The sequence below is a fragment of the Lathamus discolor genome, chromosome Z (genome assembly GCF_037157495.1).
Source record: "Lathamus discolor isolate bLatDis1 chromosome Z, bLatDis1.hap1, whole genome shotgun sequence".
Classification (NCBI taxonomy): Eukaryota; Metazoa; Chordata; class Aves; order Psittaciformes; family Psittacidae; genus Lathamus; species Lathamus discolor.
The window spans coordinates 83,247,337-83,273,249 of record NC_088909.1 but is presented as its reverse complement, the minus strand read 5'-3'; the positions used below and the strand labels follow the sequence as shown (position 1 = coordinate 83,273,249).

The 25,913-nt window shown below is 40.3% G+C and overlaps 1 protein-coding gene across 1 annotated transcript in view; it reads left to right on the top strand.

Moving 5' to 3' along the window:
- The window catches only part of DOCK8 (dedicator of cytokinesis 8), a 71,972-nt gene that overhangs the window by 15,333 nt on the left and 30,726 nt on the right, over nt 1-25,913 (top strand). The window contains exons 14-26 of the mRNA XM_065661765.1: nt 5,765-5,882; nt 7,578-7,648; nt 8,258-8,396; nt 9,825-9,926; nt 10,630-10,725; nt 11,824-12,058; nt 13,128-13,292; nt 15,051-15,226; nt 17,167-17,262; nt 18,589-18,684; nt 19,464-19,613; nt 22,044-22,157; nt 23,230-23,385. Coding sequence (XP_065517837.1) covers nt 5,765-5,882; nt 7,578-7,648; nt 8,258-8,396; nt 9,825-9,926; nt 10,630-10,725; nt 11,824-12,058; nt 13,128-13,292; nt 15,051-15,226; nt 17,167-17,262; nt 18,589-18,684; nt 19,464-19,613; nt 22,044-22,157; nt 23,230-23,385 — 1,714 coding nt within the window. The remainder of the gene's footprint in view (nt 1-5,764; nt 5,883-7,577; nt 7,649-8,257; nt 8,397-9,824; nt 9,927-10,629; nt 10,726-11,823; nt 12,059-13,127; nt 13,293-15,050; nt 15,227-17,166; nt 17,263-18,588; nt 18,685-19,463; nt 19,614-22,043; nt 22,158-23,229; nt 23,386-25,913) is intronic.

The following is a 25,913-nucleotide window of genomic DNA, read 5'->3' as shown; positions in this document are numbered from 1 at the left end:
AACATATCTTTTTTTAAGGCATGAAAGTAAAGCAGAATTCTTCTTACAACAGTAGTTGGTGCTACTCTAAGGGACTTTCCTGATCTGTAAAACAGTAGCTGGGTACTGAACTGCATTAGTGGCAAAGATGTGACTGTCAGAAAGGAATCAGAAATGAAGGGGGGATGTAAACCTTATTCACTTCTTGCACAGAGATTAACAAAGAGCCAGCTCTCCTACCCACTCACTTGACCACACTCAGGAGGCAAAAAAGGAAGAACAAGACTTGTGGTTCAGTACAACTCAAAACTACAAGGCTTCAGACTGATTTATCCTGGGGAGGTGTTCCACACCTTCCTGTGAAAATGGAGAGACAGTTTGGCTGTTGGTGACACCTACTTTTTTTTTCTTTCCCCAGTTTTTAGGGGGTTTATGAAGACTTTTCTGTAGGGAAATTAGTTTTTATATAATTGAAAACACAAATGGAAGTGAACTTCAGTAATGATGCCCTTTTTTTAATGAAAAAATTAGACAGAATTTTAATTTTCCTACTTGCTGTCTGGCCACAATAAGGAGTGGCTTTTGTCAGCTCCAGTGTGCAGACTCGTAGTGTCTAAAGGTCTGCTTTTGAAAATCAAAAGATTAGCAACCTTTGTGTTGCTGAACTAGAGAGTTGAGTCTGCAGAGAATATTCTCCCTTCAGTTCTCACCAAGGTAAACTTCTGCAGCCAGACATTATGAATATCAAAGCCACCACGCTGAAAATTAATGTGTACTATTCCCAAAACAAGTTGTTTGGGTGTCTCCACACTATCCCTCGGTTGCTAGGGGTGTCTGTGTTGAATACATACACCCACATTAGACAAAAAGCTTGCTATAACTCAACAGTTAAACTCTTTGAGCAAGAGTTTATACCCAGCATACTTAATCTCTTCAGACTTCTTGGTCTCTGGTTTGATTTTCACCCTAAATAAAAGTCTTGATAACAAAACAAAAGTAGGATCTGTCCAAACTAACTTGTAATAATGAAGAGAGTATCTATAAAAAAATCATTGCCTTCATTAATATTTACCTTAACTAGTGAATCAATGGTGATGACGCAACTGACATGCCATAAGTGGTGTTAGGCCGTGAAGTAGCAACTCAGTTAGTTAATACCCAAATAAAATCTAAAGCTAGTTAGTTAGTTAGATACACTGGGGAAAAGGTGGAAAAAATGAAGAAATGTGCCTTGCAGCAACAAGTATGTTCAGAGTGAGAAAGGGGAGTTGCTAACTGTAACTGTTAATGAACGCCAGCAGTAGTTCCCCAGAAAGTCAGACAAGGCAGCTTTGCAAATATTATGAAACAGCAAAGTCTGGAACTTGGTCCAGTCCAGGAAGTAATACTTGTATTTGTGCAGTGTGATTGAAAGCACCTCCTTTTCCCACAAGCCAGAATTACCTAGCCACAGCTCGGGCACTCTCGCCAATGCTCCGTTTGATAAGCAGAAGCATAGTTAAGGCATTGTAGGCTTATGTAGTCAGAATCGCAGAATCATTTAGGGTGGAAAAGACCTTCAAGATTAGTGAGTCCAGCCATAAACCTAGCACTGCCAAGTCCACCGCTAAACCATGTCCTTAAGCACCACATCTACTCATCTTTTAAATAACTCCAGGGGTGGTGACTCAACCACTTCCCTGGGCAGCCTGTTCCAGTGCTTGACAACCCTTTAGGTGAAAACTTTTTCCCTAATACCCAACCTAAGCCTCCCGTGGCATAACTTGAGGTAATTTCTTCTTATTCTATCCCTTGTTACTTGGAGTAAGAGATGAACATCAACCTCCCTACAACTTCCTTCCATGTAGTGGTAGAGAGCTATAAAGTCTCCCCAAGCCTTCTCTTGTCCAGACTAAACAACCCCAGTTCCCTCAGCCGTTCCTTTCAGCAGCTACCTTTCAGCAGCTTCACAGCCCTTCTTTGGACGCTGTCTAGCATTTCAATGTCTTTCTTTGAACCGAATGCAGTATTTGGTACATGGCCTCACCAGTGCCAACCACACGGGCACAATCACTTCCCTGGCATCTTCTATAGGACCATTGCTCTAGTTTTGTGCTGGTTAGAGGTGCTAGCACTTCTAACTTCTTCAGAGTAAGAAAAGTGAAGATTAGTATTACTCTGTTGCACACATGGGAAGGAAACAACTTAAGCTAGATACTACAGTTTCAGACAGGTTTGAGTGTGTCTTGATTTATTCTGCTCCTCAGTACACTATTTCATCTCAGTGCAAACAGCTGCCTGCTCTTTTCCAAGCCCTAATCTTTTCTGGGCATCTACTGTACTATCTTAGCAGTAAGAGGTTTTATGGAAGGTTTCCTGATTTTTCTGTATTTTTTTCTGAGATAAAAGTTACTTTGTCAAATACTGCACAACAAAGCAGAAACAAGGAAACAAAAACCTTCACAATCAGGATTCTGGGTGTGCATGCCCCACTTCCACCAGCAGCTTGTTTTTCACCTTGCTTTCAGACAAGGTATTACACCTGACTCCTCATAACAAACTTAATTAATTATGTAATATAGGCAGAAGGGAAAACATGCCACCATGGCATGATGATCTCTGTATAGAGACCCCAGATAAACTATGTATTTGTCTGAACTTCCAGATGAAAGCAAAGTTTTTAAAGAAACATGTAATTATTCCTTAAAAAAAGAATCACATGCGAATAGTTTAATTAGAAAGGGTTCAGTTCAGTTAATTTTGACATCATAAAGTGAATTCTTTTAAACTATTTTCAGCAGACTTTTAAGCAAGTATAATTCAAAATGCAGCAAAAGCATTTAAAAAAGTCTTGGCAAATTTGTGTCTTGAGTAGCTGGTAGCTCTCTGTATGAAAATCATTAGTATAATACCTGCTTTCACATTCTGAGCACTTTTATACTATTTAAAATCTGTCATATACTAATAAATATTGTGTTTTGCCTTCCAGAAAACCCATGATGTTGTCATTTTAATGCCACTGTTCTTCAGCTTTAATGTTAGTTTTGTTCTTTGGTCTGCTCTGTGGAAATAAAAGATACTGTCACTGAGAAAATCTTATTAAGGAAAGCTTTTGAAACGACTGAAAGTATTTGCAAATTATTCATAATGTACACAGAGTAAGATAGTACTCTTTTTTTTTTTCCTTTACAAGAAGCTAAATTGAGTTTTCCAGAGGCCTGTAGGAATTAGAGATTGAAATTAACATGTAGAAATCTCAGTTCAACAACTTCCTAAAGTATAAGGTGGGTGGGACTGAATGGTAGTTCTTAAATCCAGTTCCAGTTCTACCAATGACTTTCTGCAAAGCCTTGGTTTATGATTGTATCTTGTATTTCCAAGGCACATTCACATCCACAGCAAGATACCTACTGTGCAAGAACATTAGAAGATTTAGACTTACGTTGATACAGTATGTTCAAACGGTGCTGGGCATTTTTGTTGTGGTTTAATTGCCCAAACTTGAGGCCATTCATTTCCCACTTCTTTTTCCCTGTCTTTTAAAGGGTGCCACTACTGCTTCTGAATAGACCTTTTGCTTTTTGTAAGCACATCTGACTATTTCTGGAGGTAGAGCTCTGTACTTTCTGTGGGGGGAGGGAGGGAAGAAGTTTAATCACACTGACCAAAAGTAATTGCTGTGACACATTGAATGTTTCTGCTCAGCACAGAGCCTCACGAGAGACACAATGCCTCCTGGAGCTTGTCATGTCCTGTGAGCATGCTAGGTGTCCTGTTATTTAAAAGTCAACAGTATATGCTGCCCTGGCACCCTTGCTAACTGACATGTGGAAAAGCTCCTTGTCATTGCTCCTTCTCAGTCTTTTGGAGGGTGTGGATGCTGCCAGGCAGTAGCCCTTATGCAGTGGTCAGCAATGGGTCTACAATTCATGCCTGTGTGAAGGAAACTCTTTTGATCATCTCCACACCTCCCTGCTTAAAAAAATCAGTCATCACTTTAAACCTCTGCAGGATATTCAGAGTCAGCATCTGTCTCTGTTCTTCTGCAGTGCTGATGGGTTTAAAACACATGTAAGCAAGATCCCTAAAAGTGCTTGAGCACAAGTGGCACAAGCTTTAGCTCTTCGGTACAGTACCTGCTGGGATAATGCTTCCTTGGTTGTGTAGTCAGCAAAGAGCTCTCTGTGATTTTGCATGTCTTTCATCTCAAGTCACATCTAAATGTAAAATCCAGTGCTCAAGGACATTATATGGATTTGTGACATCTTCTGCTGGGATGCAGATTAATGAAGCAATGACTGGATTATTCAGCCTCCCCCAAATGTATTTCTTCACATCTGGCATATGTAATACTGATAATATCCTTCATTTAATATGTCATTTCCCCAAGCATAATTCAGTGGAGGTTACTGATACATTTCTCTGTTTCAGTTAGCTTTTTCTAATATCTTGGAAAGAATTTAGCTGAGCAGAAGTTGCATTTAAGAAGGTAGTGAAGAAAGTGCATTAGTGTGGCAGGGGGGTGTACTATTCTGGACAAAGGAAAAGGCAAGTTAACATGCAAATTTCTTTGCTAAGGCATGTCATGGCTGACATAGTGTGTGCTGCTTAGCAGAGAAGCTTGGACTGTATAGTTGAAGCCTATTGTCACGTTGTGAAACATGGCAATAAGGAGAATCAACTACAGTTTTCCAGGACTTGAGATGTAACAAATGGAAGATGGACTGTCTGGCTTAATGACAGCATTTTCCAGAGCTGCTCTACATTTTCATCAATGATGGTGCTGAGGAGGTGTCTGTGATGAGGACAGGGAGATACTGTGTGTAGCTTCTGACTGTCACAGACAAAAGGAAAAAATGAAAGCCCATGAGTAGTTCTCATAGTTTCTCATTGGAAGCCAGCATGCTTCCACCAACACTAGTCTTATTCCTTGTACTCAGAGGACAAATAATGATACTCTTTCACAAGTCTAGGAAAATGAGATATTAAATAAACATAATTGTGATGCCAGACTGTAATCCAGATGTAGCTGAACTCTCAGACTTGCCATACACTTTTCTGGAGAAAAAGCTTTCCATTAGCAGTTTGACTTTCCTACCAGAACTGCTGGGGTTTGAACTTGGAAGACCAGCTATGCTGCTGAATTCCCCGCAAAAATTAAAGGTGCTTTTTAAGTTTAGTGATCTCTCAATGTATAGAAGCTAGTAAACAGCAAAGAATATATTTTAAAGCATTATTCATATCCATTACTAAAAAGTATTTCAGTTTCTAGAATGATAGTTCAAAATTTCTTATTTCTGTTTACTTGGGTTACTGGTACCACTTTTTGATTTGCACAATGTAGAAATATCTGCCATTTTTTTGCTATAAACCAGGAAAGTATGAACTTCAACTGCTTGTTTTATTTGCTTATTTACTTGTTTCATCACCTCTGAGTAATTCCTTACCCCTTTCAAAATCTGATTTTTCACAGCTGAGGAGGGAGCTGCTTCCTTGATAGATTCCTCTTTTCGTTACATCAAGCAGAGATACTCATTCATTTGTAACTGGGAATTATTCATTAAAAAAATAAAATGAAAAAGATAGGAAGACTGCCTTCATAGCTTCTGTATAGGAAACCTAAAACACGGCATGTTCTTTGTGTCACAGCAAGAACTTAACTTTTGAAATGAAGTTGTGGCAAATCTCTCATGATCTAGGTGGAAGGACAGGGAGAGGAATCAGCAAAATGCTAGTTTGTGCACTTCATTTTGAAATGCAAAATCTTGGCATTTACCCTTTCTATTCTTCCTTTCCTTTCTTCCAGAAATCTCCTGTATGTTTACCCCCAGAGGCTGAATTTCGCTAATCGACCAGCTTCTGCAAGAAACCTTACTATCAAGATCCAGTTTATGTGTGGTGAAGACCCATCCTGTGCAATGCCGGTAATAAATGTTGAGATTTCTTAGCAGACTTTTCCTTACATGTGCTCCTGAGGAACCTCTGAAGAGATAACTCAGTGTGTTCTTTCCATCACCATAGCTTTTAGTGTGGCTTCTTAGGAAGCCTAACATTAGAGAGCTTGTGAAGCTTGTCATTCTCATCAGAAAGCAGGGCCTTACCCACAGCAGGGAAGACTTGGCACTCAAGTGGAACAGAGGCATATTTACTCCCTCTTATCTAAGTCTTCCTACTGTATTTTCAGAAGGGTGACATCTTAAGTCAATGCTGTGTTGGAAAACCTAATGGTAAATTCTCAGAGACCTTTCAAGAGTGTTGGAGGCTATCTGCCAGTGTAACCTCCCCATATGCACTATGTATACACAAATACTCAGATGCTAACACTGGAAGGTAGAAGTTGGGATCTTCATTGCCTTAATCTGAACAGGTGCACTAGCATGCAGTGTAGGTAGAGTTTTCCGTGTTTGAGGCAAACTGTCTATTACCGCATATGAGTCTGGTACTAGCAGAGCAGGTAGCACTGTCTGTATTCAGGTTATTCAACATTTCTCATTATAAAATCCTCTCTTCAGCTTTACCAGACTTCAGATGTTCAGTTTGAAGTGTTCTATCCCAGGTGTCTGCTTTAGCCTGAATTTTTTTGGAACTTTTCAGACAGTGCAATTAGCTATTTTAGAATGACATTGTGATGAAATATTTTGCGATTTTTTCTGTTAGAAGGGGGAAAAAAAAAGTGGAAATACTACTTTGAGGAATTCTGGTATGATTTTGAACAAGTCTTTGATTTGTTGGAGCAAGGACTGACACCTGACCAGCCTTTATCATACTGCACAGTGCATACTTCACATCCTTACTCCACATGACCTCTGGAACTGGAATCAGAGCATCAGTGCAGTACTTCCCCAAGCCACACTTTGCCCAGAGCTGGAGCTGTGCCATGCAAATATAGTACCATCTTTTACACCATACTGCATTGTTGGTTTCCTTAAACTCTGCTCATATTATGATTAGGTTTTGACAAATACTTTTGACAAATATTTTGACAAATACAGTTCATCTAGCACTGCTCTCTGCTTTGACAAGGCTTCACCTCTGTGCATACTTGTGCGGTACAGATACCCTTGTCTAAGCTCATCTCCCAGGGCTCCCTTTAAAGCTACTGGATTCCAGGACCTTAACATGAGGCTGTGTCTGCAGTAAGGGAAGAATGCCAAGCACCAAAAATGCCTATTTCTCTTCACTGATTATAAAAGAACTTTGGACCTTTAAGGTAAAGTGAGATGGATCTCACCCTAAATGAGCAGGCTGCAACTGAAAAACGAACTTCAAAAAAATACTTTTAACTTTTTAGAATTTAGTTAAAGACAATGTGACAGTGAGTAAGAGGTTTACCACAACTTTATTCCTGCAATTCCCAACTTTTTAGCCTGACGGGAGAATGTGATATGAAATAGTCAGTGGCTCTGGAACTAATGTCTGCTCCATTTTTGTGGTGTTTTACCTTGAATGGTGTGTGGGGAAGGTGTTTGGTAGTAAGACATTTGTGCCAATGTGCTGAGATAAAATTGGAAATTAATTTTCAGCCTTCAGGTACTGCCTTTATACAATATTTATACAAGATTATGACTATTAGGTGTGTTAGACCTGACTGCTGTTACTTTATTTGCTTCTTAACGTAGGTAATTTTTGGGAAATCTTCAGGTCCAGAATTTGTGCAAGAAACATATACAGCTATCACATACCATAATAAGTAAGTACTGTTACTATTTGTGTGACTTAAGAAGTATTAATCATGAGCTCTTTACGTAATTCTTAGCCTGTATAATTCATCAAGCAGTGCTGGTACTAATCCCTTTCAAACATTTACATCCTGTCTAATATCTAATTCATACTGCTATATTCATTTGTGTAAGTGACCATTGCATAATAAATCATTGCTTTTCTTGTTTGGAGCTGTTCAGAGGTTGGTTGAAAATGTTCCTAATCTGATGACTAAGGAGGAGGAGCAGGAAGCAGCAGCAAAACCTTGTAACTGTTCACTTTGATGAATTCATAGATCCAAAAGATCTGAAGGGGCTTCATTTTTATGAATTTGGACTTGTGATTTAGGATTTACGGAATTTACAGGATTTACTTGGGAAACGAAAACTGAGATTGAATATTTTTGAAAGTATAAAGGTGAAAGATTCCAGCTGATTCAAAGCTGTAGGTAGTTCATAAATACAGCTGTATATATGTGTATGTTTTCAGGACTTACACAGTGTTTAGAACTATGGCAGATAAAAGCCTTGTGGCAAACTTGCTTCCTACTCAGTCTCATACTTACACTGGAAATGTGCTTTGCATTTTTTTTAAACAGGTCACCTGACTTCTATGAAGAAGTGAAAATTAAGCTGCCAGCAAAACTCACAGAGAAACACCATTTATTGTTCACATTCTATCACATCAGCTGCCAGCCAAAACAAGGAGCATCTGTGGAGACCCTCCTTGGGTATTCAGTAAGTTCCATGTGATATATAAGGGTGTGTGCATGTATATATGTATATATGTGTAACTGTATCCTGTGCAAACAGACTCTTTCCTTGTCAAGAATTTCATCATATATTCCCTTTCTGGTTATGGTAATAAATCAAAACAAGTAGGTCACAGAAACAAGATGCACCTGTGCTGTTGCATCCTTGCCCTATACTTTTGCATTAGGTGTCTTTGAAGTTGATGAATTCAGCTGACAAAACCAAAGTATGCACCTGAATATTTGCAGCAAAGATGCTTTATAGCATATCAACTAATTTTGTTATATCCTATTTTATTGCAAAAAGTTGCAATCCTAAAACATATGCAATTACAATTATTTACTGTTACATAACACATTCATATACAAGGTATTTACTCATTTCAATTAGGTTTTGTATGACATATTGTTTATGTTCTAAAGTGTCTTTTACCCACAGCAAAATTGAAACGAAGGAAGAATCTAGAAAGTAAAATATAATTCTCTTGCAGTCATTATCTTCTTGTTGAGACTAGCATGTTTTAGCTTAAGAAATACATATTGTAGCATAGTCCATTAGACCTTTTTATTTATCAATCAGTATTTTTAACTGGAGAGATTTTAAAATAAAAGGAAAGCATAGATAATGATAATACAGATTTGAAAACACTCTAGTGCCATGGTCAGCAATTGAGCAGTGGGGACAGACAAGCGCTTTCCATGTGTTCCTGATTTGAAGTTTGTATTTTTTTTTTTTAATATAGTGAATCCTTTCAAATGGGCTTTCTTTTATAAACAGATGTAGTCCCACCAATGTCAATGGGATTGGTAGGAAGTAAATTAGTTCATAGTTCAGGAGTGAGACTTGACATAGACAAGGACTTAATTTTCAAGCTTCTGTTTATCTAAGTACAAAATATTCCTGCCTTGTGATACTCAAATGCACAGCCTCTTTCAGACATTAATAGGAGAAAAATTGTGTCCAAATATCAACACAGAGTTATGGTGAGTCATTCTGTCCTTAATTTCCATGGTGATCATGACCGAGATGTTCAATTTATCCTTAGCAAAACTTCAATTCTCTTGATTTTTGTCAACGTCAAGGGTCAGTCTATTCAAAACACATGATATTTGAAATAAAAGTATGGACTCTAGTACATTCCTCTGGTAAGATTTTCAGAAAAATATATGTCACACATGAAAAGCTCAGTGTTTGTCTTCTTCAAACAGGATGGTTTGTAAAGCAGACTGGTATATTTTTCTACAGTAGCCATCAGTGAATTAAAAATGCAAAGAAATTACTGTTGAATCGGTTAGAACAGAGTAGCTTGGGTCAATATCTCATTTGTTGTTTTGTTGACTGCACATAACAAATTAGATAAATAGCTCTAATCATATATAGTCATTAATATTGCTGTGTTTTCATTTGTTTCAGTGGCTGCCAATTCTGTTAAATGATCGTCTTCAAACTGGACATTACTGTCTTCCTGTTGCATTGGATAAGCTGCCTTTCCACTACTCAATCCACTCTCCTGAGGTAACAAAGAAAAATAGATAGTATTTGCCTAATGTAGAAGAACAGCATAAGTGTTTTACAAACTAACATTGCTGTCTGCTAGTAGACAATGGCTCCCTTTTATATTTTAAAAGGGGAAAGCTCTGGAGAAAAATGTGTTGTTATTATTGTCACTGGTGGTATTATTATTTTATAGTGTTATATTGTATTTTTTAGATTTAGTTATCCAAGCAAATCCTTGTAAATTGTCTAATCAGGGATACATTTGTTTAGAGGGTGTCAAGTCAATAATTTGCTTTCTTCCAGAAGATGATTTGCTCATTTTTTTTGTGGCTGCGTGAGAGAGGGAGGAGAAATTGAATCAGGTGCTGCCAGTGGAGCAGAAAACCATTCTGTCTGAGTAAATATGGCAAGTAGGAAACTGTCCACAGGGTTAAAACTGCATCACATCACCATGGAGTGCCTTTGGCAGTGTTTTAACTGGGAAACTTCTAACCTTAAATATACCCCTCAGAAGATACATTCCTGTTCAATGCGTCAACTTCCCTCCATCTAGTCTATGAGAACAAGAAGGTGCCTAGCCGTGGTCCTCTGTATGTTACTGAATTGAGATATCTAAAAGGAAATTAATAGTGTGAATGCCCCATAGATTTCCAAGTAAACAGGCTTTCAGTTTGATCATTAAAAGGAAGATGACAATTCCCATATTTCTTTTCCATTACAGAAAGTTCCATCTCAGACACCGCCTATTAAGTGGGTTGAAGGACACAAGGGTGTTTTCAATGTTGCAGTGCAAGCTGTTTCATCTGTTCACGCTCAGGTAATGCATCAGAAGCAATATACAGCTGTAGTTTCATTTCAAAGAGAATTCAGATGTCCAGGCCCCTCAGGAGGTTTATGAAAGGGAAATGTTTAAGCCCACACAGGTTTAAAAGCAACTAATGGCTATGAAAATAACCTGATACCCTCAGTGAATTAAATCCTTTGGTGAAATGAGATTTGTTGGTACAAGTGAACAAATGAGCACTCTCAGCATCAAGTCACATCAAGCAATAGGAAGTCTGGCGCCCTCTCAGCTCAGCAAATGTCCACTTAGGCTGTGCTTGAAAGATGCTGGCAGGGCACAGTTCCAGTTTCTGCAGTCTTCATCTTCTTTTCTGCAAGGCTGGTTTAGACAATGTGTCCACATCTGCAGAGACATAGCACCTCCCTGCCTCAAGGGACAGGTTATACTGCCAGAACTCTTTAGGTGCCTCAGCTGTCAATGCCATGTAGTTTGGGGACACAAGCTTAGTGTTGAATGAGAGCTCTATGATTCTGGTCATTTAAATGTAATAGGAAATCGGAGTTTCACCATATTATTGGGATACTGGTTTGAGGCAGAGCAGCTTTGTTTTGTTTCTGCTGCTTTACAGTACTTACCCCCATCAACCCATTCTAGTTAACCCTGGTAGCAATGTCCTAACAACTGGAAGCCCCGTGTCTGAAGCTGGTCTATGACCCTTTTGCAGCATGCTTTTTAAATGTAAGTAGGACATACTCGTAAGGCACGTAACTTGTATGTAGTTGGAATTTAGGTGCGATGACAGAGGGACTATAGACTTATGATGTGACAGAATTTTGTTAGCGAGAAGAAACAGTCTTTTCATGAAATGAAGCAACCACTCTAGTGAGGGCTTTAACTTTTCTGCTTCTAGTCTGATCTAACCAGAGTCTGAATTTGGGCCAGGTGAAAAGGAACAAGCAAAAGGCTGTGACAGCTGTTTTACAAATTGATCTCTAGGACTAGCCACTACTGCAAGCTAGAAGGGTGAAAACACTTTCTCTCATCCCATCAGGTGGGACAATCACGTTTGCTTAGCTAGCAGCAGCCTGAGCTATATGAACTTCGTTAACTGTGAGTGTACTGTATTTGCAGGACATTCACCTGGAGAAGTTCTTCACCCTGTGCCATTCTTTGGAAAGTCAAGTGTCATTCCCCATTCGACTGATGGACCAGAAGATTACAGAGGCTACACTGGAGCATGAATTGAAACTCAGCATTATTTGTTTGAATTCTTCACGCCTTGAGCCTCTTGTCTTGTTTTTACATTTGGTACTAGATAAACTATTCCAGCTGGCTGTACAACCCATGGTCATAGCTGGCCAGACAGGTATTTACTGGTGCATGGCCTTGAAGTGGTAGTGCAAGCAACCTAGAATAGGGACGGGGGAAATGGTCGCTAAATACCCAGGCTCAGATTTTATATTTGGGGTAGCCCACTTCAAAAGGAGTTGTGCTTCTCAAAACACGGTTTCACTACACAGTTTAATTAGATTTAACTGAGTTCCTGTCTTCTCTCCTTTCCCCCTTACACATGAGACTCTCAGACTCTGGTTGGAAGGTATGTTAAATTGTAGCACTTATATGGAAATATAGGTCAAAAAGTGGGCCGTGGTTTAACTTTGTTTGGAATTCAGTTGTTTTGCAACAAAAGCATCAGCAAATCTCTTATCCTGCAACTGAGATTGCTGACTGCACTATATCCTCTGTACAAATATCTTTAGGCAGAGTTGGGTGAACACATGAATGGAGAAGGCATAGTAATGCACATGGATTTTTCTGTTACTGAGTCTGCCAATTACCCATCACAAGTATTAACTCTGGAAGGAAGGCACACTTGGAGTGATGTAGTTTATTGTCTCATTTTGGTAAACAACACTTGTCATCTACTGTTAACAGGGGCTTTGAGCAACGTGGTCTAGTAGAAGATGTCCCTGCCATCTGCCCCTGGGCAGGGGGTGTGGAACTAGATGTTCTTTAAGGCTCTTTCTAACCCAAACCATTCTGTGATTCTGTAATTTTTGCAAAAGCCTGCTAGCTTGTGTTTATCTGTCAGCAGGAGACTAGTGAGTCTTGGTGTTCTTCGTATTTTATACGAAATGTGTGAAGACTGCTAGAAATGGCAGTTAACAGTTACGATCTACTTTTATGTAGCACAAAGTGATTGAGTTGAAAGTCAGCATGTCTACCAAAGAGTGGTTATTTGCATGTGTAGGCCTTGGATCTGGTCAGGTTGCTGTCTAGAGAGCTGAATTTGTTAAGGATTGAAGTAAAGCATTAGGGTTAGTTGTTGATGGAGTTGCTGAAGTAGGATTAGTTGTTGTTGGTACAAAGAATGCCCTCACCTAATTATATTGTATAATGTAGTTCTGAGACTAATTCTTGCCTTTGTTTCATAGCCAACTTCTCACAGTTTGCCTTTGAGTCTGTGGTTGCAATAGTGAACAGTCTCCACAACAGCAAAGACCTGAGTAAAGACCAGCATGGGAGGAACTGCCTCCTGGCTTCTTATATCTACTATGTATTTCATCTGCCAGACCCTCAAAGAGAAGTTGTCAAGCCAGGTAATGTTGGTGCAAAGGTTGCAAAAATATTCTTTTTTCTTGATACATGCTATTCAGCATGGTGCTTCTGACGATTTGGCTTATAAAATAGCAAGCACAACTTCTCAGACTCAGATTGCCTACTGTTTAAGCACATCTGTTCAGATACGCAATTTTTCTCAGAGGAAGGGATCTCAGCACTGCTATGAACTTGCCCTCCCTAATCTCTATCTCTCAGTCATTCATTTAAGGTGCGAGGTTGAGGTGAAGGGACTCCACAGCTATATGCAGTGCTGTATTTTCATGAAGGTAGACATGAAGTGAGAGACATCTCATGAAGCCACTTTTCATGAAGTGAGAAACATCTCCTAAATTGAGGCTTTCTCTAGAGGAATTTTCTCCAAAAACTAAAGTGGTGTTAAGATGCTGATTTCTTACTGGCCTGTACATCAGTAAACTGCTTTCCATGCAAACTTACTTACTGCCAAGTGGTGTAGGGTCAAGCTCTGCCAATTTGTCCATTGCATTAGCAGTGTCATCAGGTGATAAAACCCTGTATGTTGTCCAGCAGATTAGGGAAGTGATCTTTCTCCTCTGCTCAGCACTGGGGTGGCCACACCTGCAGTACTGTGTCCAGTTCTGGGCTTCTCAGTACAAAAGAGATATGAACATGCTGAAGAGAGACCAGCCAAGAGTGACAAAAGTGATGAAGGGACTGGAGCATCTCTCCAATAAGGAAAAGCTGAGAGATCTGGTACTCTTCAGCCTGGAGAAGAGCACGCTGAGGGAGGATCTTCAATGTATAGAAAGACCTGAAGGGAGAGTGCAAAGATGACAGAGCCAGGCTGTTTCCCCTGGTGCCCAGTGACGGTACCAGAGGCAGTGAGCAGAGACTGAAACATGGGAGGTACCCTCTGTCTGGAAACACTTTATTCATGTGAGGGTGACTGGCACTGGCACAGGATGCCCAGAGAGGTGGTGAAATTTTTCACCTTGGAGTTATTAGACATCTGGACATGATCCTGGGCAACTGGCTCTAGGTGATTCTGCTTGAGCGTGAATTTGGATCAGATGACCTCCAGAGGTCCCTTCAAACCTCAGCTATTATGTTATTCTGCCGCAGTCCACTGTCCTAAAGCCTAAAATCCTAAAGAATTCATCTGAGTGATTGCTATATATCAGCTGACTTACCACCAAGTAGCTGTACTGTGGGAGCTAAAGAAATGTAGGCCCTTTTCTCTTTTAAATGTTCATTTAAATCCCTCTTAAGGGACATTTAGATTGATGTTAGGATGAGCTAAAATCTCTGAGTTTACCTACACTTGGAAATTATTTATCCTGGAAAAATAAGGTCCATGGGGAGGCTGAAAACTAGGTAATCATTTAGTGAAATTCCTGCTGGCAGTGATCTCTGCTTTCTGGGGTACTTTGGACATGTTAAATCTTATGTGTTGAAGGTGACATTTTGTGTTTAGGCCTGTCTTAATCTACAGGAAATTAAGAAGAGTTGATGGGAGAAAAACAGAGCTATTGTAGCAGAGCTGTTGCTCAGGTAGCCCAGTTAAGAATTTGTTACTGCTTTTGTTACAACCACCCATGCCCTTTGTCATCCTATGCCTATGTAATTGTTAATGATGCAGTTTGTAGTGAGACTTTCAGGAGCTTTATGCTATTTGAAGTATTAATGCTATATCAGCAGTGAGCAAAGCTGGCTTGAATCTCGTTTTTGTCTCATATATATGTCTTCTAGTCTTAGTTCCAACATCTTCCTATGGGCAGGTGCAGGCAGCAGTGGCATTTCAACAGAGTCTCGTTATTACACATTTGGACGCACTTCTGCAATGTCTGTTGGGAGTAAACTCCTTCAGAGCCGAGTGATCAGCTGCAGCAATCCTGACATTGCTGTTACACAAAGTGCTAATGATGAGGAAGTCAAAAACATCATATCATCCAAGGTAAGAGAACAAGGCCAGATACCTGGGGAATTGTGTGGACCCAGACCTAATAATCTAGATTTGTTCATTGATGGTAGGGTTTGCTTCTTATAGATGCACTGTATATATCACCAGAAGCACTTGTGGTTTAGCTGATTTGGCATAGGTAAATGGTAAATCCTATTGCTAAATTCTGATGTCTCTTTTCAGTGAAAAGAGCAACAGGTAAGAGCTCTGTCTTTCATTTGAGACACAGGCACTCCACAGAGGTATTTTCTTTTTTGATGTGCCTCAATCTCCTATTCTTCATGACATTTAGGTTCTGTTCACATTTGGTGACATGGCCTGGTCCAGGTACACAGTGTGAGAAAGGACTACTAACAATTACACTTTCTAATTGGAACAAATTCTAAAAGAAGTGAAAGACTCCTCAGAAGAGAAATAGTTTTCCTAAAATACACTGATAATTTATTCTTGCTCCTTCTAGGTCTTTTGGTTGGTTGGTTGGTTGGTTGGTTTGGGGTTTGGTTTTTTGTTTGTTTGGGGTTTGGGGGGGGGGTTGGTTTTTGGTTTGGTTTTTTTTTTCGTTTTGATGTGTTTGGTTGTTTTGTTTTTTTTTTTCAAATCGCGGAGCAATTTCTATGATAGCAGCCCCATGATTTCATATTACCTATAGTACAGGTGATATTTTGCAGATTTTGTAACTGGGTCTTTTCCAAGTACTTAATTCAGCTACAGAGTGAAACACAACTTCCTCTGTCTTTCTTATCCACAGCTACATATGCCACCAACAGCTTGCAGGATAGAAAGGATAATGATTTCCAAAAATATGAGTTTTGCTTCCCTGTTTGGCACCTGGTGCTTCCCAGTCTACAGCATCCTAGGCTCATTTCAGGGCTTGATGAGGGTGGCTGTGCTTAGCTGTCTGGGCAAACCAAAATCTAGAGTTCCTTATTCAGCAGGAGCTGGGAAGCTGTGTCTCTGAGAAAAGCAGGATTTTTTGCCTGCGTAAGGAGCCTGCTCCTAGCTGCAACCCTGCAAAACTCCACAGCAGCATGTCTGCTGAGCTCTGAACCATATCCCCCCTCGCTTCTCTTTGAGTGTTACCTATGTAAAATACTGCTTCTCAAGCAAGTTATTTCCAGAAACATTTTGAAGTCTTTTCTCCACTGAATGATCACATGCCTGTCCAGTTAAAGTGAATGGGTGCTTGTCGTCAGCAAATTAAACCACAACTAGTAAGATGCCAGTCTATTTGATATGTTTATACACACATACATATTCATCCATAGCAATTTTTAATAATGTAGATTTGAACTTAATAGCTTTATGAATTTTTCTGTAATGTACAGTGTTCTAAAAAAGAGAGTTCAAGGCAGGCAATTTTTTTACATATTAATACAGAAGTAAAATGTTTGATATTACAGCTTCATCACTTTGATAAATGTAGCAATTCACAATTGGCTATTGCCATTTCATTTCATTTTAACTTGGCATTACTTTTAATGAAGGAAAGACTCCCAGATGCTATTTAATTTGGGATGTAGAGCCACCGGATAAACTTAAAGGATGATCTTTTTAGGTCCCTTCCAACCCTTGGGATTCTGTGATTCTGTGATTCTGTGACCCTTTGAAATTTACCCTTTGAAAAGGTGACTTGTAGCGCTTCCAAAATACATCTGCAGTGCTGCAATTGGACACGCGATGGCAGTGTTGGCATTTGCACTCCCCTGCGGCTGCGGCATTCGGGTGTTCTTTGGACTCCAGTGGGGACTGGGATGCGGAGAAGATGAGTTGTTTAGGTGACCGTCTGTGCATGCCTTCGGACCCCCCCTACCCCCCCACCAAAAAAATAAAAAACCAACCGCAAACAAACAAACAAACCAACCCGCTGTTGATTTCGTCTCTCTTAATCATGTATTAATTTCCTATTATGTATTTCTTCTGGCTATGCTCTCCAGCCTATGGATCACAGCTCCAGTCGGATGTCTTTCTATGTTGAAGGAACAAATGACATGCCAAACGTCTGTGCAAGCCCAAGACCGCCCAATAAAAAGGTAGGCTACCACTAAGCATGAGGGAGCACAGTAACAGAGCCTGGAGCCTTTTGAGGCTATGCTGATAATTAGTGGTTCAAAATGAGGAAAGGGGAAAGAGAGAACAAAATAACAACCAGTTGCATTGAATAAAGAGTTTGTGATGGAATATTGAATCAGTGCGTAAATATTACCCAAACTTTTCTCCTTCTGCTCCTGAGTCTTTAGACTTTTTTCTTCTTTTACCAGGACTGATTTAGACAAGTAGCAGCCTGCCTGGATCCTCCCTTTGCTTTCTTTCTCAAGATGTTAGGGCCTCTGTCTTTCTCCACTGCTGTTTACCCTTGTATACCTGCCCTTACATGTTACAGTAAACCCCATTCAGAAATGTTTGCTATCTCTTTCTTCTGTAACGAATGTTTTCTTTTCCCCTTTTTGTAGCTTTTATAACCAATAAATTCCTTCCTATCTTGACTATTCATTCCCAAATAGCTTTTTAACAACATAGAAGATATCATGTCACATCAATAATTTTTCCAGAGCTGTGCCTTGTGTTTGGCATTGATCAGCAACAGTGGCTTTGGATGAAGAAGGAGGGGAGAAACCCTGAAATGAGCAGTTCAGAATCTGAATTACAGTGCAGAAACTCTCCTTCCTTACCCCTTTTTATTGGTTTGTTTTCTGCTAAAAGGCATAGAGGTTTATATCCAGTCTAATTTTGGATGGATTAATATGTCCTACTCAATTTAGATATGCTTGAGAATCCCATTAAATTTATTGTCTAAGTCAGGAATAGATAACAGTTATTGTAATAAAATTTCAGTCCAGATTTGTATTTCCTAAAATTTTCGGTCATTGGGATTGGGTGAGATGGTCACATCTCACTGCAGAGTATTGTCTCCAGCTACAAATCTCTGTGCAAGCTCTGTTGTGATTATCACTGTGTGCTTCTCTCCCACCACAGAGACAGTCTTACTTACACATTCTCTCAAAACACATGAATGTGGTAAGTGAAAGTGCTTAGTGGAGAGTAGGGAATGTGACTGCTCACTGTCGTGCATATAGCCAGTGGCCTGAGGATAGACGAAAGGCATTTCCCAGTTTAGTTATCCAGGACTCTGGATTCACAGGAAATGGGTCCCAAAAAGTCTGTTTGCCACCAATGTTAGTTGTCTGTCATTTTGGTCAAATCTGCCTTCTGATTCTTCAGGGATGTCAGCACATCCCTATCTAGCTCCTGACTTTCCAGTCTGGGGGAATTTCCCACAGGGAAGAGGGGCAATGTTGGAACTGAAAGAAGAGTTGATTGAAAAAAACATTTCCTGACACTCTATGTTTATTATCTAGCATTTCCACGAGGAGCTGGCACTGCAGATGGTGGTCAGCACGGGGATGGTGAGAGAATCTGTCTTCAAGTATGCCTGGTTCTTCTTTGAGCTCCTGGTAAGCTTTGACAGTGGTATTTTACAGTAGATAAATGGAGAAAATGTAGCGGGTAATCCAGCCACAGATTTAGTTGGGTGGTAATCTCTTTGGTTATTCAGCCCCAGTGTGAAAAGTAGAAAGTACAACTAAAGAATCCTCCATATTCACTTGGTTCCCCACTGACAGCCTGTGATGGCAAAGTCCTGTGCAGACTACATGCACAGTGGTACACAGCTTGCAGAAGGGTGACAGACAGACATCAGACCAAGCCCTTCCTTTGTGAGTACTTGTTCCTGTCTTTACTGCTTTGCTAACAGCCTGAGAGCAGTGACAAGGCTCCCCAAACTCACAGAATCACAGAGCCCCTAAGCGATAGATGTCAGTGGAAAAATCACACTGATTTTCAGTGGCAGCATATAAACAACCCAACATCAGGTGAAGAAATAAGAATTAATTCCAGAGATATCACTCCCTGTCTGCCATCATGAAGGGCAAACATTCCAAACAGCATTTCAGAGCTGCAGATGCAAGGGTCTCTGGAGGGTCATTCTGATTTCAGGTGCCGAGAGTAGCCAACTGCGTGAACCTGAACAGAAGTCAGTGTCTGTCTGTGTGAGTCTCAGGCTCTCTGCTGTCATTGTGAGTACATGTAGGATCTGTCACAGCAGCCCTGAGAAGATGGGAGTGATTACATTCAGGAAAAAACAAGTAGGGAATCTTACTCCCAGGCACAAAGTGAAAGCAGTAGTTTTACCTCCAGTTTGGGCATTTTTGTATATTATTTTTCTGTTTTGCAGATAAAGAGTATGGCTCAGTATGTTCACAGCATAGAGAAACAAGATAATCCACGAAGAAGCCGGTTCTCTGATCGCTTCAAAGATGATATTACTACTATAGTTAGTGTGGTGACTTCAGAGATTGCTGCACTTTTAGTCAAACCACAGAAGGTAAATGCATAAAATAGCTGTTGTGGATCCTTGCTACTCACCTGGTGTTGCACAGAGCTATATTTAATCCCATTTCACCTTCATCAGTGTTACTAGACTTAGGCTAAAACTGAGGCAGTATTCTCACATAAACCTTCACTGAGTTGTGGCTGTGCCAGAGGCAGCCTTGTGCTCTCCTGGTAGACAGTTTGTTTTCATTCAGCTCAGCTCTCCAGCCTGCTTCTCGGTATGACTTCAGGATGCAGGGAAGGAATTCGCTTTCCCATCAACAGGAAAGGTTGGACACCTATTTTTAGTGGTAGTGATGCTTTATGCCAGGTCAGCCAGGGCATCAAACTGCAGCCCAAGCAGGGTTTATTCCTGCTACCCTCATTTCTGAGGCATAGTGGTTATTTCGCATTTGACTTCTCTGATGGCAGTGGGCTAAACAATATGAAGGCCGTATTCCTCCTGAGGGCTGCAGAATCCAAACGCGACTGATCTAACCCCGTGTCTCTTTAAAGAGGCACTGGCCACATGAAAAGTGAGGACAAAAAATAAGCCCAAAATCCCATAAAATTCCTTTTCCTGATACTTTTTAACAAGCTGCACTGATACAATGGATTATAAAGTTGAAAGGATCACAAAATGCAGTTTGTATTTTAACATTAATATTGTTAGTTTATATCATTGATGTCACTCCACATTAGCCAATAGATGAAAGTGAAGGCCACAGATAGGCACTGGGTGACTGTTGTTGCTCATTTGTTGCAACTGACTTTTTTCACACCTCACAGCTGCCAAATGCGCTATGGCAGCCCAGCACTGAGCTCTCCTACAGGGCAGGACCAGACTGGAGAGCTGGCCTGCCAGGTCAGCCTCCCCATCCACTTCTCCTTGTGTGCGTCCCACTGTGCTGTTGAGGAGCAGAAAGTGGGAAAGGGCCAAGGCCAGGCAACTGAGGGCAAAGAATGGTGGAAGTTATTGTCACTGTCCACCAAAGAGTTGTTCCGGAAGCTTTACCCTTCGCTCAATCCTTGGCGTACTTTCGTGACAGCCACATGCAGAGAAATTGTTTTCACAGAAATCTCTCCTTAAGGTGTCAGTGACATTTTTCTTTTAGGTATGTTGTGTAATAAAAATTTGTTACATTAAATAATTTTGAACAGAACTAGAAGTTTTGCCAAAAAATGAGTATTTTGTGACTTCCTCATGAAAAATACACAGGTTTTTATGGGCTGTTAATTCAGTTCAGTTTTGACAGAGTAAGGGTACAGAACCTGATTATGTTTGAAAATCCCACTGCAGCCTTTGCAGAACGAGGGCTGACGGTTATCTGTACAGAGCAGCAGTAGGCTGTATGCATCTGATTATAAATCCAAGCAGTAGCAATCTATGTTTCAATACATGGTTGAGCATGTCCGATTGCCCTGGGATTCTGCAGTGATATGTCTGGTGTAGTTTAAGCTACCAGGGAAGGTAAAAACTAATTTTGTCCTCGCAGCAGAAAAAACACCTTGCTGCGTAAATTATGGATCGTGGGAGATGGATGTTTGTTATTCCTGAGCAGCCACAAAAAGGTTGAAGTGTAACCACCCTGAGGTGCTGCACACCTGTCCTCACTAGTCAGAGACACCGGTAGGGGCAACATTTTTCTCAGTCATCGCTGTCAGTCTTGACTGAACCCACCTGAGGGCTCTGAACGTTAAATCTGTGCAGATCACTCAGGCACCTCCACAAATTCTCCTTGGTGAGCTACACATGCTACTGAGATTTTGTTATTTAAACTGGTATGTTTGGAGTAACTGCAGCCTTATTTTAGGGGGCACATGAAGTTCTGTGTGGCTTTTGCTTGAGGCTGCATATCTCTGGTAATCAGGCCAATGCAAGAGCTTAGCTGCTGAATGGTAAAATCCACAGATCTAACTTACTAGGATTTTTTTACTTAGTATTTTTTTAAGCATTAGCTTTATACTTAAAATTTCTAAACAAAATGCTTGGCATTCCATCAGCATAGACAGATTTTTATTAATAATTTAAAACGGCATTTTATGTTTTAAGTGTGTAAACCAGCATTCTTTAATGTTAAAGATTCAATTAAAGCATAAAATAAAATAGAAGCATGTGCAGGATTCCAGCCCATAGGTAATTCAGAACAGGTGTCAAATTCCATTTCATGTTGTCAGCCCAAAGGTTTGTGTTGATAAACTTGTTCGTTCATCCTTTGATATTCCCTGTGAAAGTTACAACAGTTGAAATAATTTACAGGAATGATCCGGTATAATTTTAACAAGATTATGTAAGCTGGAGAACTGAAACAATCTTCACCAGTATGTTGCATGTGATGGATCTGGGAGCTGTCTCCTATACTGGTTTTTAATGATTCTAAAAAGTCTTCTGCCTTTATGTATGTTTTATACATCATAACTGCATTTTTCCCTTTTTTTAAAGGAAAGTGAGCAAGCGGAAAAAATTAATATCAGCCTGGCGTTTTTCTTGTATGATCTTCTTTCTCTAATGGACCGCGGATTTGTGTTTAATCTCATCAAACATTACTGTAACCAGGTAGGCACCATGCATGATTGGGATTGCATCTGGCTTACAGCCAGTCTGGTGTTCTGTTCTGATTCATTTATCCATCAAGATCCTTTGAGTTGTGTTAAAGAGCTCAGTAAATTTCCTACTTCTTATTGCATATGCAGAGACTTTAACACTTTTTTGATTTGTGGTCTGCAGAAAAACATTGACTGGAGGTTAAGATCCTTTTAGAAATGTCATACCTTGCACTACTGCAGAGCATCCATGGAGCCACTTTGCTTCCCTTACTTTTTTACATCCCTTAGCAAACCATATGATCTGCAGACCATACAGAGCAGCTTTCGATCTTTGACTTGTCCAGTGCTGTAAGGACATCATTTAAATTTGGGAGGTTCAATCAAAATGATCCATCTCTGACTTCCCACTATACAAGCCTCCCCCCCCACCCCAAAAAAAAAAAAAACCGAAACAAACCTTATGCAGGACGTTGATATGAAATGATTTGTTGTATCTGAAGGGGAAAGTTTTCCTTCTGTTTTGTGACCTGATATACCTGCTTGTAGCTTTTTTGCCAACGGAAGAACCTCTGACAGCTGATGGTAGGTGGGAGAATGCAAGTTGGCTACCAGCCCTGTTTCCTAATGTTTGTGCAATACTCCACTGATGTCATTCTTCCTATGATGAAGAATCATAGTCATGAAGAATCATGGTCACAAGACCACTCTCACTCTGTTGCCCAGCAGGACTCTTTATGAGGTTGCCACAGACTCAACAAAGTTTTGTTTGGTTTTAATCTATGTATTATGCAAAAGGGGAAAATTACTGTATTTTTTACTTTTGGGATAAAATAACCACACACACAATTCATTCTCTCTTAGGAAGCTGGTAAGTCAGAAGGGGCAGGGGGAGAGGGACACCACCACTGCCAAAAGAAGAGCAGCTAATAGATGGAAATTCATTAGGTAGAGGGAACCAGTGAGTATTTTAGGGCATGCTGGGCTACTTGTCTGTTTCCGTTTTGGAAAGCAGAATATTTCACCGCATGGTAATTTAAACAGTGCATGCCCATCACATGGCACTTTTTGTTTTGCTTTTCTAGCTCTCAAACAAGCTGAATTCACTCTCCACCCTAATCTCCATGAGACTGGAGTTCCTGAGAATTCTCTGCAGCCATGAGCATTACCTCAATCTGAACCTCTTCTTCATGACCTCTGCATATGCTCCAGTATCCCCCTCTCCCTCCTTATCTTCCCAGGTAGGCATCAATTAAATGATATTTCATCAACGTCACATAAAGCACACATGTACAGATACCTGTATTCAGATACTTAGGTTAAAATTAACCTCTGTTATATCAGGGAGAACAACTTCCCTCTTGAAAGAAGAGGGGCAGAAGAACAAAGACTACATCTACAAGACTGCATCTACAGAAATTAAAGCTTAACATGACACAGATGTGCGCCCCTCTAGAAACATTTAAACAGAAAATGACTGTTAAGGTAGACATACAGGGTCTAAAAGGAACGTGGCTCTGAATGCTGATTTACAGGTGCACCTATATCCCATCCATACACAACCACAGATACATATTTCAATATCTATTTTGGAGAATTATGTCTAGCAAATTTTCTGTGCATTTGCCTTCTGGCTGGGCTTCTTGTTCCCCAAGTGGACATAGATGCTACCACTATGCAAATTAGCAACTAAATCACTGCAGTTTTCAATATCCTACAGCCGTGGATTTCTGTTGATCATTAATGTTGTTCAGAGCAGGATTATAATTTTTTTCTTTTCAAATAGCCACATACTTTGTTCTGGGTATCTCCCCACCCCTGTGCTACAATGATTGCCATGACTTTGCCAATGATTTTTCTGTGCTTTCACTTTTATTTGAGCTTTATGATTTTTTTGTGTGGAAACACTTGGGTATCCTGAGTAGACCTCTCACACAATTTTTGTGAACCCCTCTCCTTATCACTTCTCATTTCTTCCAGGATGTCATTTCCAGTACATGCACATTTTTCCAGACTAGACCTGATACTGACACAGCTCTGAATGTTAGGACCTTCCATCCATCATCCTGGGCATGGAGCTGACAAACATATTGAATGAAGAAATTGTGTGGCATGCCACACACTATTTCGCCAGTCTTGTGCCCTTCTCTTCTACATTCTACTTGTATGGTACCTTGCTTTTACAATGGGGCAGACCCCCTAACAAAGGGTGCTAGCCTGCCTGTTTTCCACCTCAGTGGTCTTGCAGAGGTCAGGACTGGGAAGAAGCATTTCAGTGCAATGCCCCATAATTGCACATCCCTTGAAGGCAGGGAAATGGAACTGAAGCTAAGAATGAATGGAGGTTCAAAACACTCTTAGTAATGGCAGAGTTCAAATTCATGATTTCTTTTTCAAGTGCCATTGCCAAAGAATTAGTTGGATGCTAAGATGATACCTTAAGGGTTCTGACAGCTCAATAAAAGTAAATAATACTTTCTTGAATCTTTTTCTTCATCTCAGAAGAAAAGCAATAAGGTCTTAGCATCAGGATTTCCCAATAGTTTTGCTTAATGTTAATCCTGTATGCCAAAGAACAAGAAATGGGACTTTGCTGCTTATGGGGAAAAGAGAACTGAGCATAGCTCCTGCAACTAGTTCTAGCAAATGAGAGCTGAGCACACACCAGTTTAATCATTCTTTCCTTCTAGCAACATCATCAACTCTTTCTCCTTTAGGAGTAACCTGTGAAGTGCAACCTGTGCAAATCAATAAGGCTTTTGTGTTCTTTGGATGATTTACTACATTAGCTGACCACCCTTGCACTAATTTTGATCTGTCTGCAGGAGTGCTGCCCAGCTCGAGTTAGATTTTCAGTAAGAAATATGGCCTTGTAAATAAATCTTTTGGTATTCTTGGAGAGAAGCCAAATTCACTTAACTTGATGCTCTACAGTTTAACATTATTCCACACAAACAGTACAGCCAGTGCCTGTCTGCTTGAGGTTGAAATTGGAGAGGACTTATGTAGGTGGACCCAAAGATTGGGGATGCTCAGAAACATGAGTTCCGTTTGAGCCAATATGCTGGAAAACAGCTGCCACAGTGTGGTATACTGCTACTTTCTGTGTTTGTTTTCTGGGATGATTTCCAGGTGACTGGCAGAAATATTAGGAGAGAATATTGAAGAATATAAATTAAAAGCAGCATTTGGACCCATAAACCCCAGTAACTGCACTTGGAAGTAGAGCCTGAGACTTATGTTCACCCCAACAGGGGACAGAAGCATTTCAGGTGACCTCTGGCACACACACCTATGATTGGAGAAGCTCAGAAGTTCACAACACATATATAGCAGCAACTTTTGATTCCTGGGCTGGCTGTATATCAGGCAAAGCCATTAAGTTACAGCAATTTGAAGGCTGCTCTAAATTGTGGCAGCTGACAGCAAGCTCAGCTAAGGATTTTCAGGCTGAAAGGAAATGCTGTTTGCATGTCTTTCCTGACCTTACTTCTGTAGACGTCATGGATGCTGAAGAGGGCACAGTGCAGAGCTTCTGATACCAAAGTCTCTCTTCATGTAGGGGCAGCCTCTTGCTGTACAATGTCCAATGGCCACTCTGCAACAGTGACAACACTGTAAGGAGTTGTAAACATGGAGGAAATTCTGACTGTGTCCCATCCAAACTAATGAATATAGGGTAGGAAAAACGCCAGAGGAGTTTCTTGCACAGAATGGAAAGATTGAGATAGCATCCTAGCAGACAACTTGTCTGAAAGTATATGCATTA